Here is a 19,638-nt window from a genome sequence, read left to right as displayed (position 1 = left end):
GACCATCCGAGCTGCTGCCACGACCACCCGAGCTGCCGCCTCACCACCACCAGTGCTGCAGCACACCAACCTCCTGTCTCTTCCCCACTATCCTGAAGAATGTAAGTCCGCAAGGACAGGGTCCTCTCCCCTCTTTCCCAGTCTGTCACTGTAAATTTGTTTACTGTTAACGATATCTATAACCCTGTATGTAACCCCTTTCCACATTTCCACATGTACAGCACCATGGAATTAATGGTGCTATATAAATAAATAATAATAATACAGGTTGACCAGATTAGTCTGACAGGACCGATCTCTCATAAACCCATGTTGATGCTGGGTCATGAGGTTATTTTTATTGAAATGCTCCAGCATAGCTTCTCTTAGGAAACATTCAAAGACTTCACGTTTTATATTATGTTCTAGTCCAACATCAAACTCCATCTCCAAGGTAAAGAGAAAGCGTCATCTGTCCCCAAACCAGAGCGCCCTCCCCTGTATACATGAGCACAGCCAGCGTCCTATTACTGTACATATACACATGGCAGAGCTGTGCCCAAATGTACCCATAACTCACTAAGGTTTCTTCTTCCCCATCAGTAGGCCATTTTGTGGGATACAAGGGCCCAGCACCCTCACATTCATATCTATACACGCATACATGTGTGTATATGCACACACATTACACACCTCCACACTCACATACACAGTAAGTGTACACATAAAGAAACTTACTTCACAGCACAGTCACTAAGCCCAAGATAAAGTGTCCACTCACTACAGCTGGAGGCGGCAGACACCTCCCACCATCTCCGCCCCCCAGCAAGGAAGGACAAAACTTCCTGTTAGGGGAGGAGGCAAAGAGGAGGAGGAGGAGGAAGTAATGGAGAACTGGTATAAGGGGGAGCACTATCTCCGGGGATGGAGGGGTTACTGCCCCCTGCCCCCGCCCAGTAATGGGGGATCTCCAGCACCTACCTCCACCTGCAGAGCCGCACACCACATATATGGCTGTTCTGTGCGCACAGGACCTGTGATGAGGTCACAGGAGGGGAGGAGTCAGGGGTCACATGATCAGGGGCCTCAGTGTATGCAGGACTCTGCTGTGCTGGTTGTCATGGGAATATATAAGTATACAATTATATAAATAAATCTAGTGTCCTATAGAATCACCTATTCCAAGGTTTTTTATAATCAAATATGTGTTCTAGGGGATTGCGGCATATATTCCTCTTGCAACCCATTCCTAATGTTTCACTTTTATTCCCACATGTGTTTACATCTATGTAGATATCTACATCTTCATATATTATATCTTAATATTACACCATATGTCATTATATCACACTTGTAGTCATTATACAAGTGCTTTTTCATGTTGCTGCTCACCTTAACTAACATCAATGGGTGCCTCTTGAACTAGACACTAAGTCCTACTGATCTAATAGTTGTTTTATTTCAGTGTATTTGTCAATATATGTATTTATCTATATCTGGATAGATGGTTGGACCAAGGTGATACATTACACTACACCTGGCTCATTGTTATCTATTTTGTTTTTCTACATTTCTTATTATGTATTCTTATACTTATTCATTTATGTATGTTACAGAAAGACAGACATTTCTTGAAAAAGGCTAGTGAAACGTTGAATGTGATATATGTCTGTAAAGAATCTGCAAAGAGTCACCTCTGCTTGTGAGGATATGTTTATCTGAGTCATCAGCCTCAGAAATCGCAGGTTAACAGCAGCTCAGATTAGAGACCAGGTCAATGCCACACAGAGTTCTAGCAGCAGACACATCTCTAAAACAACTGTTAAGAGGAGACTTTGTGCAGCAGGCCTTCATGGTAAAATAGCTGCTAGGAAACCACTGCTAAGGACAGGCAACAAGCAGAAGAGACTTGTTTGGGCTAAATAACGCAAGGAATGGACATTAGACCAGTGGAAATCTATGCTTTGGTCTGATGAGTCCAAATTTGAGATCTTTGGTTCCAACGACCGTTTCTTTGTGCGACGCAGAAAAGCTGAACGGATGGACTCTACATGCCTGGTTCCCACCATGAAGCATGGAGGTGGAGGTGTGATGGTGTGGGGGTGCTTTGCTGGTGACACTATTGGGGATTTATTCAAAATTGAAGGCATAATGAACCAGCATGGCTACCACAGCATCTTGCAGCGGCATGCTATTCCATCCGGTTTGCGTTTAGTTGGACCATTATTTATTTTTCAACAGGACAATGACCCCAAACACACCTCCAGGCTGTGTAAGGGCTATTTGACCAAGAAGGAGAGTGATGGGGTGCTACGCCAGATGACCTGGCCTCCACAGTCACCAGACCTGAACCCAATCGAGATGGTTTGGGGTGAGCTGGACGCAGAATGAAGGCAAAAGGGCCAACAAGTGCTAAGCATCTCTGGGAACTCCTTCAAGATTGTTGGAAGACCATTCCTGGTGACTACCTCTTTAAGCTCATCAAGAGAATGCCAAGAGTGTGCAAAGCAGTCATCAAAGCTAAAGGTGGCTACTTTGAAGAACCTAGAATATAAGACATAATTTCAGTTGTTTCACACTTTTTTGTTAAGTATATAATTCCACATGTGTTAATTCATAGTTTTGATACCTTCAGTGTGAATTTACAATTTTCAAAGTCATGAAAATACAGAAAAATCTTTGAATGAGAAGGTGTGTCCAAACATTTGGTCTGTACTGTATATACACAGTTCTGCTCAAAGTTTACATACCCCGACAGAATTTTTGCTTTCTTGGCCTTTTTTCAGAGAATATGAATGATAGCACCAAAACTTTTTCTCCACTCATGGATAGTAGTTGGGTGAAGCCATTTATTGTCAAACTACTGTGTTTTCTCTTTTTAAATCATAATGACAACCCAAAACATCCAAATGACACTGATCAAAAGTTCACATACCCCATTTCTTAATACCGTATATTGCCCCCTCTAACATCAATGACCGCTTGAAGTCTTTTGTGGTAGTTGTGGATGAGGTTCTTTATTTTCTCAGATGGTAAAGCTGCCCACTCTTCTTGGCCTCCAGATCCTGTAAATTCCTGGGCTGTCTGGCATGAACTGCATGCTTGAGATCTCCCCAGAGTGCTTTAATGATATTGAGGTTAAGTACATCCCATGATTGCAAATTTGCCTCCAGTATTTGCTGATAACGTGCTGCATTCATCTTTCCTTCAACTTTGACCAAGTTTCCTGTGCCTTTGTAGCTCCACATCCCCAAAACATCAGCAATCCGCCTCCGTGCTTTACAGTAGGAATGGTGTTCCTTTCATCATATGCCTTGTGGGCCTCTCTCCAAATGTAACGTTTATTGTTGTAAGGGATCAAATACTTATTTCTCACTGCAAAATGCAAACAATTTCCCCCACAGTGTGTATATATATATATATATATATATATATATATATATATATAATGTGTGTCACCGGGATACCGCAACAGAGGGTGTCAGACACTTGCAGCATCTGTTGACAAGTACACCTGCTTCACCTATTAGCAGTTCTGTGTCATGATGTGACGGCCTGAAGTAAATGAGAGGTGACTAAAACTGTTCCTGGAACTGAGCCACTAACTATCTCTCTTCTTGGTTTACTCTTGATGGTAGAGAGGCCTGAGTCTCCAACCTTACTATGCTCCTGTAAACCCTAAACTATCCCCTCCCCCACCGCATGAGGCATGGGACAGAAAAGTAAGGGAAACAAGACACAAAGACAGACACTATTAACTGAAACCCACTATCATACCAAACACTCCCCCCAGAATAGGGAGGAAGATGAGGAAAGGGAGGAACAAACAAACTAAATAGGAATAAGGAAGAGGAGATAAACACTTATGAAACAACTATACAAAACACTCCAGCAGCAACTACTCCCAACTCCAACACTACACAGCTCCACACTTCCAGGAAGAAGATTCTTTCACTGGCAAGGAAGAAACACCCGGAGCTAGTATACATAGGAAGATGAAATTATATCAGCATCTGTAGCTGAAAGCAATTATGCTGTATGTTCCCAGCCAGCAAGGAAAGAGTCTTTAATCCTTTTAGCACTGATGAAAATAAAATCCATTTAAAATAGGAAACACTGTTATTTTGTAAGTGTATTTGTATGATTGTGGGGTTTTTTTTATTCCTATTTCCCCTGTCTGACCGATTTGTGTTATTCCATACACTTCTGTCCCATACCTCCCTGGGTGGGGGAAGAAACAGGTAACTGTGCATATAGGAGCCTAGCGAGATACGAGACCCTGGCATTCCTACCATCAGGGCATGGGGGCGATTGAAAACTTTATACCGTACATATATTTTATAAAACATTTTTTTTTACTTTTCAACGTTCTTTGAGGTTCCTTTAGGGGACTTGAACCTGTCACGGCAATCCATTAGCACACTATGGTTAGAACAGCACGCCCACAACTCCCCCAGGCCACAGGTTGCTATTGGTCCTGTCAGAGGTTGTCTGTGGCATTTAACAGGTTAACAACTGTAGGCAGAGCTCTGCTCCATGTGTGGCTGAGAACATATGGTTAAAAAAACAAAAAAAAGGCGACCAAAGACAGTCCATATATATAAAAATGCAAATGCTTTATTTCATATATAGTGAAACAGACAAACAGCCAACAGGCCGGGGAACAGCATGCAATAAAAGTACCCATCAAATGACATCGGTAAAAAAATGCAAGGTGTGCACACACTCAGGGACCCATTTAATATAGATGATAAATATACATCGATCCCAGTTCGCAATATTGCGATAGGGAAAGGTGCCAATGAAAATTCAAGACAATTCACAGAGTAGATAGTGCTCTGAAAAACGTAGCAGCACCACCATTCAATAGAAAGGAATACATAGTAACAACTATACCTGGACAGTGAGCGGCACCAAAATATGGGTTGCTGGAATGTGTGCACACACCCCAACGCACGTTTCGGATCTTTATCCTTCCTCAGGGGGCATGATAGTTAGGGTCAAAAGGCCGGTTTAAATAGTGCGCAGCGGCGGAAATATGTCTCCCCGAAACCGGAAGTACGTAAGTAACCATGGTGATCATAGTGTCTCTGAAAATGCATACAAAACAGAAAAAGGAAATTATAAATATATGTGTGCCCAATGCCGCGCCGCAAATGGGAGGGCAGCATGGCATAATAATATATACCATCTGTCATGTGCTAACAGAAGTGAAAAACGCCACAAAAGGTAAAATGGGGCGGCGCATGCGCAAAACAAACGGAGGGTGCCATGGTAACAACCGGCAATGCATAGTAAGCGGAAGTATAAGTCACAGCTAAACGGAAGTGAAATGGTTAGCGCAGATAGCATAATGTTCAGAAAATCAAAAAACTATTAGATTGAACACCGGAGCATACACCCCGCACTCCACCTCTAACTGAAAAAATAACACGGGGCCCCGTGTATCCTGCAGTCAGGTGAGTGACAGGCGGAAGCGCCGATGAGCAAGGGACAGGGGCGGGATCGCGCATGCGTGGAAACAACGTGAATATATGAAGACACCATGGTAATTACTGGCAACAAGGGGGCAAAATTGAAAACGTAATTGGTCACTCTAAGGAGAATCTACATCCACAGGAGTAATACACATCTAGACAAGGATATTAAACAACACAGACATGAAAATGAAAAAACAATAAGTCTATAATAACATATGCACCATGTAATGATATATATCAACTGGCTAAAGCATAATACAAAAGGCTGTATACAGATAAACAGCATGTGCAAATAAGATTATAAATACAGAATAAGGTATACATATTCAAGGACATTTACAATAAATACGAAAGTGGCAACATTGCCACTAAAGTAGGTCAAACTACAATTAGATGCCTACAAATAATCATAGTCACATAGTCCCATGCTGTATGGTGGAAGTTCATATAGAGTTTAAAATGAAGAGATACATCAATTGCATATCCATGTGGGTTCTTTATCCTCAGTGATGAGATAGGTTGACTCCTGTGTTGCCGAAAGCTGGAACGGCCGACCAAGCCACAAACCGCACCAATCAGAATACCGGAATCAATCTCTTGGCACAAGTAAACATAATAAACAAAAACCTAAATCTAAAATTGATAAAAAGAGAAAACAGAAGTTAAAACCAAATACCGAAGTAAAAAGATGAAATACAAGGATGAAAAAACGCACAGAAGAATAGTGGTCATAGGAATGGGGCGAAGCTGAGGCTCTCATTCAGGCCACGTGGGTGGACAGTGTCCAACGTCCAAATCCACCGTGATTCTAACTGTGAGAGTCGTTGGGAAATCCTACCACCACGTATGCCAGGGTCAATCGAATCAATCCCTTTGACCTGTAAACCACTACTATTGCAGTCATGAAATAACTTGAAATGACGCGGAATAGTTTTTAGTAGTGTAAGATCATCCTGTTCCTTGGCCGCCTGAATACCTCGCACATGCTCCCTGACCCGAACTTTAAATTGTCGAGTTGTTAATCCGACATAGATCAGGGAGCATGGGCAGACTGCAAAATAGACCACATTTTTCGTAGTGCAAGTGATTAATTTTTTGATTTTAAAGTTCTTCAAACCCGAAGAATCACAGAAAACATCACTTCGGTCTATATTGCTGCATGCAATACAGTGTCCACATGGGGTGCAACCCTGTCTGGCCTTATAGTTGTCAAGAAAGGTATGCGTGGATCTCTGATTATGATGACTATGGACCAGATGATCGCGGAGATTTCTTGCCCGTCTAAACGTGATCTGTGGCCTCTCGGGTATAAATTTAGCAATTTTGGCATCCGCCAACAAGATAGGCCAAGATCTAACAAGGGATGAGCGGATCAATTCAGACTGAGTATTAAAGTTAGTGATGAATCTAACAAGGTTGGGATCTTGTATCTTATCCCTCCGGTCATATAGAAGGTTGTTTCTACCAGACCACTTAGCCCTATGATACGCTCTTTTGATGGCCCGGTTACTGTAGCCCCGTTCGCGAAACCGTTCTTTTAATTTATCAGCCTCTAGCTCAAAATCAGCCGATGATGAACAAATACGCCGGAGGCGAAGAAATTGGCCTACAGGTACAGAGCGTATCATATGTTGGGGATGAAAGGAAGCAGCGTGTAAAATGCTATTAGTAGCCGTTGGCTTTCTATAAATACTTGTACAGATATTGCCATTCTCACTCCTCCTTAGGACCACATCTAAAAAGTCAATCTCATCTGGATGGTACTTGAAAGTAAGGCGTATATTAAGATCATTTTCATTTAACTCACCTATCCACTCCTGTAGCTCCAAAACAGTACCCTGCCAGACCAGGAAGACGTCGTCGATGTAGCGCGCCCAGGAAAGGACGCGACACACCGACAACGACCACTGGTCTGACAGGAAGAGGTCCCTCTCCCACAGCCCCAGGAACAGGTTAGCATAGGAGGGCGCAAAGGCCGCCCCCATGGCTGTCCCCTGGAGCTGCAGGAAGAAGGACCCCTTAAAAACAAAAAAATTATGGGTGAGTGTGAATTCAAGAAGCTGGAGCACAAGGGATCTAAATGAGGAGGAGTAGTCAGACGAGCCAAGGAAAAAGCTAACTGCCCTTAAGCCATCAGCATGTTTAATGCTGGTGTATAATGACTCAATGTCGGCAGTAACAAGGAGGGTGTCTGGATCAAGTGGAAGATCATCCACCGTCCTCAACAAGTGGGTAGTGTCCTTTAAATAAGATGGTAAATCTACCACAAGGGGCTGCAAAATGGAATCAATCCACTTGTTGACATGCTCCAGGAAATTCCCCCGGCCAGAAACAATAGGACGCCCAGGTGGCGACTGGGCATTTTTGTGTATTTTTGGAAGTAAATACAAAGTAGAAATTGTGGGTTCCATAACAGTGAGAGCGGCAGCTAATTCCTTGGTAATCACATCCCCCTCCACAGCGTCGGCTAGGATAGTGGCGAGGTTGGCATTGAAAGCGGACAAGGGGTTAAAAGTTAGTTTTTTATAACAAGTAGAATCATTGAGTTGACGAAAGGCCTCACGTTCATACTTGTCCGTGGGCCATATTACTATATTACCCCCCTTGTCCGCAGGTTTCACCACTATTCCCGGCAGGCCCTGTAGAGTACGGAGGCGCTGCCGCTCATCACTGGTCAAATTGTCCCTCCCCAGATGATTCGGGATTTTTTGAAAATCTTTCGTCACCACCTGGACGAATAGATCAATATTGCTGCATGTTGAAAGCGGGGGGAATTTCCTGGAGCGCGGTCTAATTGAGGATGGGATCCTACCTCCCTCAGGTGTCCTGTGCTCGTCCGACAACTCCTCCAAAGCCCTCAACGCTGCCTGTTCTTCCTCTGTGGGAAACAAAACATGTGAATTTTCATCAAAGAAAAAACGTTTAAACAAGAGGGACCGGGCAAACATGTGTAAATCTTTAATGAGCGTAAACATATCAGGTCCAGCAGAAGGAGAGAATGTAAGACCCTTCTCCAACAATGATAGATCAGTAGGCGATAGAACATAATCACTCAAATTAATTACCTTATTGTTGTGATTCTTTCCTGACTGGTAGGAATCATATCGTTTATACGGATGAAAATTTGTATTATGATTTCTCTTATTAGCTGTCCCTGAACGGGTGACCATAGATGATGTAGAGGAATCTGATATATTGCCGGCAGAGGAAAGGGATGAAAATGATTCAACACGATGCCTTGTTGGTACGGATGATACATTTTTCATCCATCTATACACATTTTTAGAGAGATAATCCTTAGAATCTCTATTGAATTTACGAGTTTGAGTCTCGTGTATCTTCTTTAGTGTGGTCTCTAATGTTTTTTTCCAGTTCCTTGTCAAAAATCTGTATTTTCTCACTGGGACAGCCTGTACGGAGTTCAAGTTGTGCTGTTCCTGGAACTGAGCCACTAACTATCTCTCTTCTTGGTTTACTCTTGATGGTAGAGAGGCCTGAGTCTCCAACCTTACTATGCTCCTGTAAACCCTAAACTATCCCCTCCCCCACCGCATGAGGCATGGGACAGAAAAGTAAGGGAAACAAGACACAAAGACAGACACTATTAACTGAAACCCACTATCATACCAAACACTCCCCCCAGAATAGGGAGGAAGATGAGGAAAGGGAGGAACAAACAAACTAAATAGGAATAAGGAAGAGGAGATAAACACTTATGAAACAACTATACAAAACACTCCAGCAGCAACTACTCCCAACTCCAACACTACACAGCTCCACACTTCCAGGAAGAAGATTCTTTCACTGGCAAGGAAGAAACACCCGGAGCTAGTATACATAGGAAGATGAAATTATATCAGCATCTGTAGCTGAAAGCAATTATGCTGTATGTTCCCAGCCAGCAAGGAAAGAGTCTTTAATCCTTTTAGCACTGATGAAAATAAAATCCATTTAAAATAGGAAACACTGTTATTTTGTAAGTGTATTTGTATGATTGTGGGGTTTTTTTTATTCCTATTTCCCCTGTCTGACCGATTTGTGTTATTCCATACACTTCTGTCCCATACCTCCCTGGGTGGGGGAAGAAACAGGTAACTGTGCATATAGGAGCCTAGCGAGATACGAGACCCTGGCATTCTTACCATCAGGGCATGGGGGCGATTGAAAACTTTATACCGTACATATATTTTATAAAACATTTTTTTTACTTTTCAACGTTCTTTGAGGTTCCTTTAGGGGACTTGAACCTGTCACGGCAATCCATTAGCACACTATGGTTAGAACAGCACGCCCACAACTCCCCCAGGCCACAGGTTGCTATTGGTCCTGTCAGAGGTTGTCTGTGGCATTTAACAGGTTAACAACTGTAGGCAGAGCTCTGCTCCATGTGTGGCTGTTAGAGGTAGATGATGGCTGTTTTATTCAAAGGCAAAGGTGTGGTCACTCAGCATCAAATACCTGACTGCATGTCATATGTCAGTAAGGACTAAAAGATGTTGTCCAGTGGAAACCAGTTATCTCCAATTCACAGGAGATAGCTGAAAGTTTTACTGCTGTGACACGCACCATTTGGAATAACCGGGAATTTTTATCCCTGACTGGGCACTTTTGTACCTGTTACTGTATGGGTTAGTCGTAGAAAGCTGAGTGCAGTGCTCGCAACCACATAGGAAATTAATGGAGTGAGGGTCAAGCATGCACTCAGTGGTCAGATCCCCGCCGATTAACAAAGTATGATCTTTCCTTTGCATAGATAATATTTTGTCTTCACCAAACAACTCTAAAGCCCCTAATAAAAACTAGACGAATATTGGCTGAACCCGCCAATATTGATAGATTCAGCTGTCAGTGTAACGAGTAAGGTGGTGCTCACAGACTGATGGTCAGGAGAGATGTTGATCGTGTATGTCCAGTTTCAGTCTACCGATCACATTGCTCTACCAGAGGTGATCGGCCATCTCACGTGTGAGTCTGAGGCTTTCTAATAGAGAACGCAGGAGCTCTCGGCCGATCAAGCACTCCTGTGTATGGGAGTGTCGACTGAAATGGCTGTCGGCCAAAAGATCAATTGGCCAACAGCAATCTAATTTGTTTTGCAAGCCTAACGCTTCCACAGTCTAATTACATCCTGATTGATCTTCCTCTCTCGTTCTGGAGATCTGTCCTGCCATCTACTAAGGGTCGAGTACACAACTTTTTTTTTCGGTCCGAATTCTATCGGTGAAAAAATTGGACAGCACTTGGACCCATTTTATTCAATGAAGCAGTGCAGAATTATGATTTTTCTCACTGACAATCTGGTTGTGAGAAAAAATTGCAGCATGTGCTAGTTTCTTCAGTATATCGGATGAGACTCTCCCATTCAAACTTATAGGTTGCCAATTTTTTTTTCTTATATGCTCGTGTGAACTTACCCTGATTAACAGCAACACAATCCATAGGGAAATTCTTTACTCAGGGAGCCAATATAATGGGTGGAAATGTGAAGCAGTAGCCATGCAACATGTCCTTGCAGCCTACAAGAATATTCAAAGTAAAGTACGTGATCTAGATAAAATATACTATGGGATCAGGGGAGGGAATGTATAGAGAACCCTTTGACAGAAATAAAAAATATGTTATTAAAAAACATTGCACCATTGGGGCTTAATAGAGCAGTAAGGTACAAATCTTTTCTGCAGTTCTTAAACCTGCAAGGTCAGCTTAGCTTGAATGTTACTTTTTGGGTTTATATCTGACTTTTTATACCTAATTTACAATTATATTTTATAGATACTGTATGCATTAGTATTTCTTATATCTCATCTGGGAATGGACTTTGTTTTCCGGCCAGCTTAGCCTGGGAGTATATACGGTGTGGGATACTTGCTTGTTCGACTTTATTATAGGTGTGCCATCAAAAGATCTTCAGCACCATGATCTGAGTTTTTCTATTGGTATCTTTATAGACAAGACATGAGTGGATCAGTCAGAAGTGGATTAGGTTTGAGTTGAATTTCCTGAAATTTGTGGTTCCACTCGAATTCGAACATTTTGAGATTCAATTCAGGGTTCAGAAAACACTTGCTCTGCACCATTCCCACACTGCTGAAGCACCAGAGAGTGGGCTAATGTTGTCTTGCGTTGTTGCTTGGGCCTCCTCATAATGTCCTGGAGTTATAACATCTTATGGATTATCATCAGTGGTGACAATGGTGGTCAGTATCTGGGCCATCACAGATCAGCGGTTCGCAGCTGAGCACAATTTGTACAGCAAAGTTGTTTTCCATCTTTACAGTAACTGGGTAAGTCTCTCTGTAGAGTGTAAGCTCTTATGGTTATTGGAGTCCTCTCTCTCTCCGCTGCTATTATGGTTAGCAGGATCCTCTCTCCTGCTCTTCTGTAGAGTGTAAGCTCTTATGGTAAGTGGGGTCCTCTCTCTCTCCTGTAGAGTGTAAGATCTTATAATCAATGGAGTCCTCTCTCTCTCCTCAAGAGTGTAACCTCTTATGGTAAGTGGGGTCCTCGCTCTCTTCTCTAGTGTATAAGCTATTATGGTTAGCACGATCCTCTCTCTTCTGCTCTTCTGTAGAGTGTAAGCTCTTATGGTAAGTGGGGTTCTCTCTCTCTCGTAGAGTGTAAGATCTTATACTCAGTGGAGTCCTCTCTCCTCAAGAGGGTAAGCTCTTATGGTAAGTGGGGTCCTCGCTCTCTCCTCTAGAGTATAAGCTATTATGGTCAGCAGGATCCTCTCTCTCTTCTGCTCTTCTGTAGAGTTTAAGCTCTTATGGTAAGTGGGGTTCTCTCTCTCTCGTAGAGTGTAAGATCTTATACTCAGTGGAGTCCTCTCTCCTCAAGAGTGTAAGCTCTTATGGTAAGTGGGGTCCTCGCTCTCTCCTCTGGAGTATAAGCTATTATGGTCAGCAGGATCCTCTCTCTCTTCTGCTCTTCTGTAGAGTTTAAGCTCTTATGGTAAGTGGGGTTCTCTCTCTTGTAGAGTGTAAGATCTTAAACTCAGTGGAGTCCTCTCTCCTCAAGAGTGTAAGCTCTTATGGTAAGTGGGGTCCACGCTCTCTTCTCTAGAGTATAAGCTATTATGGTCAGCAGGATCCTCTCTCTCTCTTCTGCTCTTCTGTAGAGTGTAAGCTCTTATGGTAAATGAGGTTCTCTCTCGTAGAGTGTAAGATCTTATACTCAGTGGAGTCCTCTCTCCTCAAGAGTGTAAGCTCTTATGGTAAGTGGGGTCCACGCTCTCTCCTCTAGAGTATAAGCTATTATGGTCAGCAGGATCCTCTCTCTCTTCTGCTCTTCTGTAGAGTGTAAGCTCTTATGGTAAGTGGGGTTCACTCTCTCTTGTAGAGTGTAAGATCTTATACTCAGTGGAGTCCTCTCTCCTCAAGAGTGTAAGCTCTTATGGTAAGTGGGGTCCTCGCTCTCTCCTCTAGAGTATAAGCTATTATGGTCAGCAGGATCCTCTCTCTCTTCTGTAGAGTGTAAGCTCTTATGGTAAGTGGGGTTCTCTCTCTCTCGTAGAGTGTAAGATCTTATACTCAGTGGAGTCCTCTCTCCTCAAGAGTGTAAGCTCTTATGGTAAGTGGGGTCCACGCTCTCTCCTCTAGAGTATAAGCTATTATGGTCAGCAGGATCCTCTCTCTTCTGCTCTTCTGTAGAGTGTAAGCTCTTATGGTAAGTGGGGTTCACTCTCGTAGAGTGTAAAATCTTATACTCAGTGGAGTCCTCTCTCCTCAAAAAGTGTAAGCTCTTATGGTTAGCAAGGTCCTTTCTCTCACTCTCTTCAGTAGAGTGTAACTTCTTATGGTTAACAGGGTCCTCTCTTTCTACTATAAAGTGTAAGTTCTTATAGTCAGCGGGGGTTCTCTCCTCTCCTTTACGTGTATTTTCAAATCAATAACAAGCTTTCAAAAATCGCTCAAATTTATAGGTCACAAATTAATTTTTTGGGGAAATTCAGCAAATTTGAATTTCAAAAGATCCGCTCATCTCTAATATAGACTGTTTTTATGTATATCTCTTATGTAATTAATTCATTTTTTTGTTATTAGAGTTTTTGCATATACATGAGATGAATGCACGTTAGTTAAGCAATATTGTATACCATGTTCTCACTTAACAAGTGTTTTCATTTATGCAGCTGATCAAACAATAGTCAAGTACAAACCCATTTCATATATGTAAAAATGCCGATACCGATGAAGGCAAAGTTCAAAAAAGTAATCCAAGTACGGTACTTCCATAAAATTCAAGTGATAGATTCAACTTTACTGCAAACACAATCTTTGTAGCACGTAAAATATCCTCCAGAATTCCTGTCCTCTACCACATTTGCAATGTCGAAATGTAGATGGAAAACAAACACCTCGGGGTGGCAGGCATGCAATCCTCTTTCAATTTCAGACGTACAGATGACCTCAGAAAATAACTCCTATCCTCGTGTGGAACCGTTTCAGGGAGAAGCCTTCAGACAAAACCGTGGGTCAGGCTAGGATTAGCATGCTGATTGACTATATTCTTATTGTTTTATATTGCAATTTTATCACCTTGTTCCTGTGAATATAAAAAAAATCCTTTCTTGGACATCTACCACTCTGCTGAGGTGCACTATATTGGTGGTATCTTAACTTTGAGATTGTCTCCAGCAGGTGTCAATATGTTTGGTATGCAGTCTGTTACTGCTGCCAACACATGGGTGTTTTCAGTAAAATACGTTACTGACTACCTATTCCAGTCATCATATATATTGTGTAAATATGTCCTGTCATCTAGTCAGCTAATGTGTAAAGACTGAGCATGAAAATCTTTAAATTCAACTATGGCTTCATATGGACATTTCTCCACCCTCAGGTTTATCTTTTTAACATTTACTGCCAGACTATTGATATCTTCAATTACCTCCTGACAAATCTATGGTGCAAAACAAAAATTAAATTGTCTTGGTGCCTCTGCTCTATATCATGTCACTCATTTATTATTTTTTATATATTTTTATAATAGCTTTATTTTTCAGATTCTGATATTGGCTTTGTATATTTTTAAGTTGATGTTTGGTACATAATATTTTACTGCTGATATCAACGAGGTAGTCCCAGATTGTTTATCTAACCAATTTTTTTTCTGTATTGTTAGGTCAATCATCTTTATGAGGATTAAGGCCTTCCTGCTACTATTAATTTCTATTTCATGTAAAAATGTACTCTTTAACCCCTTTCTGACATTAGACGTACTATCCCGTCGAGGTGGTCTGGGCCCCTATGACCACCGACGGGCTAGTACGTCATCACCGATCAGCCGCGCTCATGCGTGGAAAAATATATATTGTTCCAATAAATAAATTTCTTTATGTAAATAATAAATAAAACAATAAAAGTACACATATTTTGTATAGCCGTGTCTGTAAGGACCCGACCTATAAAGCTGTCCCACTATTTAACCCCTTGAGTGAACACCGTAAAAAAAAAAAACGAGGCAAAAAACAATGTTTTATCATCATACCGCCGAACAAAAAGTGGAATAACACACGATCAAAAAGACAGATATAAATAACCATGGTACCGCCGAAAACGACATCTTGTCCTGCAAAAAACAAGCCACCATACAGCGTCATCAGCAAAAAAATAAAAAAGTTATAGCCCTCAGAATAAAGCGATGCAAAAATAATTATTTTTCTATAAAATAGTTTTTACTGTATAAAAGCGCCAAAACATAAAAAAATATAAATGAGGTATCGCTGTAATCATACTGACCCGAAGAATAAAACTGCTTTATCAATTTTACCAAACGTGGAACGGTATAAATGCCCCCCCAAATGAAATTCACAAATTGCTGGTTTTTGTTCATTCTGCCAAACAAAAACCAGAATAAAAAACGATCAAAAAATGTCATGTGCCCGAAAATGGTACCAATAAACTCGTCCCGCAAAAAACAAGACCTCACATGACTCTGTGGACCAAAATATGGAAAAACTATAGCTGTCAGAATGTGGTAACGCAAAAAATATTTTTTGCAATAAAAAGCGTCTTTTAGTGTGTGACAGCTGCCAAACATAAAAACCCGCTATAAAAACCTGCTATAAATAGTAAATCACACCCCCCTTTATTACCGCCTTAGTTAGGGAAAAATAATAAAATAATTTTTTTTATTTATTTCCATTTTCCCATTAGGGTTAGGGTTGGGGCTAAAGTTAGGGTTGGGGCTAAAGTTAGTGCTGGGGCTAGAAATAGGGTTAGGGGTGTGTTGGGGTTAGAGGTGTGTTGGAGTTGGGATTAGGGTTAGGGGTGTGTTGGGGTTAGGGGTGTGGTTGGGATTAGGGTCAGAGGTGTGTTGGGGTTAGGGGTGTGTAGGGGTTAGGGGTGTGGTTAGGGTTGGGAATAGGGTTAGGGGTGTGTTGGGGTTAGGGTTGGAGTTAGAATTGGGAGATTTCCACTGTTTAGGCACACCAGGGGCTCTGCAAACGTAACATGACGTCCGATCTCAATCCATACAATTCTGTGTTGAAAAAGTAAAACGGTGCTCCTTCCCTTCTGAGCTCTGCCGTGCGCCCAAACAGTGGTTTACCCCCACATATGGGGTATCAGCGTACTCAGGACAAATTGTACAAGAACTTTTGGGGTCCAATTTATCCTGTTACCCTAGGGAAAATACAAAACTGGGGGCTTTAAAAATCATTTTTTGTGAAAAAAAGGATTTTTTATTTTTACCGCTCTGCGTTATAAACGTTAGTGAAACACTTGGGGGTTCAAAATTCTCACAACACATCTAGATAAGTTCCTTGGGGGATCTAGTTTCCAATATGGGGTCACTTTGGTTTTTTTTTCACTGTTTAAGCACATCAGGGGCTCTCCAAACGAGACATGGCATCCTATCTCAATTCCAGCCAATTTTGCATTGAAAAATCAAATGGCGCTCCTTCCCTTCTGAGCTCTGCCATGCGCCCAAACAGTGGTTTACCCCCACATATGGGGTATCAACGTACTCAGGACAAATTGCACAACAACTTTTGGGGTCCAATTTCTCCTGTTACCCTTGGGAAAATAAAAAATTGGGGGCAAAAAATCATTTTTGTGAAAAAAATAAGATTATTTATTGTTACGGCTCTACATTATAAACTTCTGTGCAGCACTTAGGGGTTCAAAGTGCTCACCACACATCTAGATAAGTTTCTTAGGAGGTCTACTTTCCAAAATGGTGTAACTTTGGGGGGTTTCCACTGTTTAGGCACATCAGGGGCTCTCCAAACGCGACATGGCTTCCTATCTCAATTCCAACTAATTTTGCATTGAAAAGTCAAACGGCGCTCCTTCCCTTCCGAGCTCTGCCATGAGTGCAAACAGTGGTTTACCTCCACATATGGGGTATCAGCGTACTCAGGAGAAATTGTACAACAACTTTAGGGGTCAAATTTCTCCTGCTACCCTTGGTAAAATAAAACAAATTGGATCTGTAGTAAAAAAATTTTTAAACATTCCAAAAATTCCTGTGAAACACCTGAAGGGTTCTTTTTGAATGTGGTTTTGAGCACCTTGTGGGGTGCAGTTTTTAGAATGGTGTCACACTTGGGTATTTTCTATCATATAGACCCCTCAAAGTGACTTCAAATGTGATGTGGTCTCTAAAAAAACTGGTGTTGTAAAAGTGAGAAATTGTTGGTCAACTTTTAACCCTTATAACTCCCTAACAAAAAAAATATTGGTTCCAAAATTGTGCTGATGTAAAGTAGACATGTGGGAAATGTTACTTATTAAGTATTTTATGTGACATATCACTGTGATTTAAGGGCATGAAAATGCAAAGTTGGAAAATTGTGAAATTTTCACCAAATTTCCCTTTTTTTCACAAATAAACTCAAGTAATGTCAAGGAAATTTTACCACTAACATGAAGTACAATATGCCACGAAGAAACAGTGTCAGAATCACTGGGATCCGTTGAAGCGTTCCAGAGTTATAACCTCATAAAGGGACAGTGGTCAGAGTTGTAAAAATTGGCCCGATCTTTAACGTGCAAACCAACCTTGGAGGTAAAGAGGTTAACAAAGGTATATTTTTCACCATAAAAGAGTTCAGTAGGCGGCACAATCTCTGCTGAGGTTCTATACAAGTCGGTATATCCCTGAGGGAGTGCTTAACAAATAACTCTTGCAATATTCACTGAACCAAACGTCGGGTGCTCCTCCAGAAAATGCGACTATGATAGTAATCCAGGAAATAGAAAAATAGAGGGCACTCACCGGTCTTCATATTCAGTCTTTATTAGCAATACATGTGGATAAAATTCATGGCCGGGAACGTCGGAGCCGAAGCTCGTGTGAGCAGGGAAGGAAGGAGACGACGATCGTTTCGCGCTGTGCTTTGCGCTTCTACAGGTCACCTGTAGAAGCGCAAAGCACAGCGCGAAACGATCGTCGTCTCTCCGACGTTCCCGGCCATGAATTTTATCCACATGTATTGCTAATAAAGACTGAATATGAAGACCGGTGAGTGCCCTCTATTTTTCTATTTCCTGAAAGGTATATTTTTATTGACATGCAACATACATTCAAGTCTGTTTTTTTTTTGTTTTGTTTGGCACTCTGTATTTGTATTTTCAAGTACCAGAAAGGGACATTGGCTGGCAATCCCTGGTTCCATTTCCTTTGCAAAATCTATCATCAATCCAGTTGTTTACTTATCAATCAATTGTTTATTTCACAAGAATGCTGCAACCAATCAGGAGATGATCAAAATTTTGTCAAGAAGAACAATTACGGTACCTCTTTTTTTATAAACATTTTTTGTTTTGGAAGATTGCTTTTTTTTTCTCAAAGTTAGAAGCAATAGCTTTGTTACCGCTGTGAAAAAGACTTTATTTTGACAGCTGTTTCAATTTCCTTATAACGTAACTAGCTATTGAACCCGTTCTACGCCCGGGTGGCGAGCATTTATATTGGTATATGGTCTCCATCCTGGTATGTGCTGCTCCCATCTTGCTCTCCCATCCTGTCATGTGCTGCTCCATCCTGCGCCCCCATCCTGTCATGTGGTGCTCCCATCCTGCGCCCCCATCCTGTCATGTGCTGCTCCATCCTGCATCCCCATCCTGTCATGTGCTCCCATCCTGCGCCCCCATCCTGTCATGTGCTGTTCCATCCTGCGCCCCATCCTGTCATGTGCTGTTCCATCCTGCGCCCCAATCCTTTCATGTGCTGTTCCATCCTGCTCCCCCATCCTGTCATGTGCTGTTCCATCCTGCGCCCCATCCTATCATGTGCTGCTCCATCCTGCGTCTCCATCCTGTCATGTGCTCCCATCCTGCGCCCCCATGCTGTGATATGCTGCTCCATCCTACACCCCCATCCTGTCATGTGTGTGCGCCCCCATTCTGTCATGTGCTGCTCCCATCCTGTGCCCCCATTCTGTCATGTGCTGCTCCCATCCTGTGCCCCCATTCTGTCATGTGCTGCTCCCATTCTGTCATGTGCTCCCATCCTGCACCCCCATCCTGTCATGTGTGCGCCCCCATTCTGTCATGTGCTGCTGCCATCGTGCGCAATCATTCTGTCATGTGCTGCTCCCATCCTGCGCCCCCATTCTGTCATGTGGTGCTCCCATCCTGCGCCCCCATTCTGTCATGTGCTGCTCCCATCCTGTGCCCCCATTCTGTTGTAATGTGCTGCACCCATTCTGCCTGTTCCTGTTTCCATTCTGCCATATGTTGCTCTCATCTTTCTCTCTCTGGCTCTACTGCCCGAGTGCGGCTGTGCTGAGTGCGGGCGGCTGTGCGTGGCTGTGCTGAGTGCGGGCGGCTATGCGTGGCTGTGCTGAGTGCGGGCGGCTGTGCGTGGTGGTGCTGAGGGCGGGCGGCTGTGCGTGGCTGTGCTGAGTGCGGGCGGCTGTGCGTGGCTGTGCTGAGTGCGGGCGGCTGTGCTGAGTGCGGGCGGCTGTGCGTGGCTGTGCTGAGTGCCGGCGGCTGTGCGTGGCTGTGCTGAGTGCCGGCGGCTGTGCTGAGTGCCGGCGGCTGTGCTGAGTGCCGGTGGCTGTGCGTGGCGGTGCTGAGTGCAGGCGGCTGTGCGTGGCGGTGCTGAGTGCGGGCGGCTGTGCGTGGCTGTGCTGAGTGCGGGCGGCTGTGCGTGGCAGTGCTGAGTGCGTGCGGCTGTGCGTGGCTGTGCTGAGTGCGGGCGGCTGTGCGTGGCGGTGCTGAGTGCGGAC

General features: G+C 42.9%; 2 protein-coding genes across 2 annotated transcripts in view; both read right to left on the bottom strand.

Annotated features, from left to right (window-relative positions):
* Positions 1-19,638, bottom strand: part of LOC143766170 (oocyte zinc finger protein XlCOF7.1-like) — a 235,386-nt gene that overhangs the window by 154,561 nt on the left and 61,187 nt on the right. The window lies entirely within an intron of this gene.
* Positions 1-19,638, bottom strand: part of LOC143767043 (uncharacterized) — a 75,425-nt gene that overhangs the window by 7,365 nt on the left and 48,422 nt on the right. Inside the window, exon 10 of the mRNA XM_077255065.1 lies at positions 7,580-8,210. Coding sequence (XP_077111180.1) covers positions 7,580-8,210 — 631 coding nt within the window. The remainder of the gene's footprint in view (positions 1-7,579; positions 8,211-19,638) is intronic.

The sequence above is a fragment of the Ranitomeya variabilis genome, chromosome 4, assembly GCF_051348905.1.
Source record: "Ranitomeya variabilis isolate aRanVar5 chromosome 4, aRanVar5.hap1, whole genome shotgun sequence".
In the NCBI taxonomy this organism is placed as follows: Eukaryota; Metazoa; Chordata; class Amphibia; order Anura; family Dendrobatidae; genus Ranitomeya; species Ranitomeya variabilis.
The sequence above is the reverse complement of the archived record's forward strand: the minus strand, read 5'-3'. Positions and strand labels throughout refer to the sequence as shown.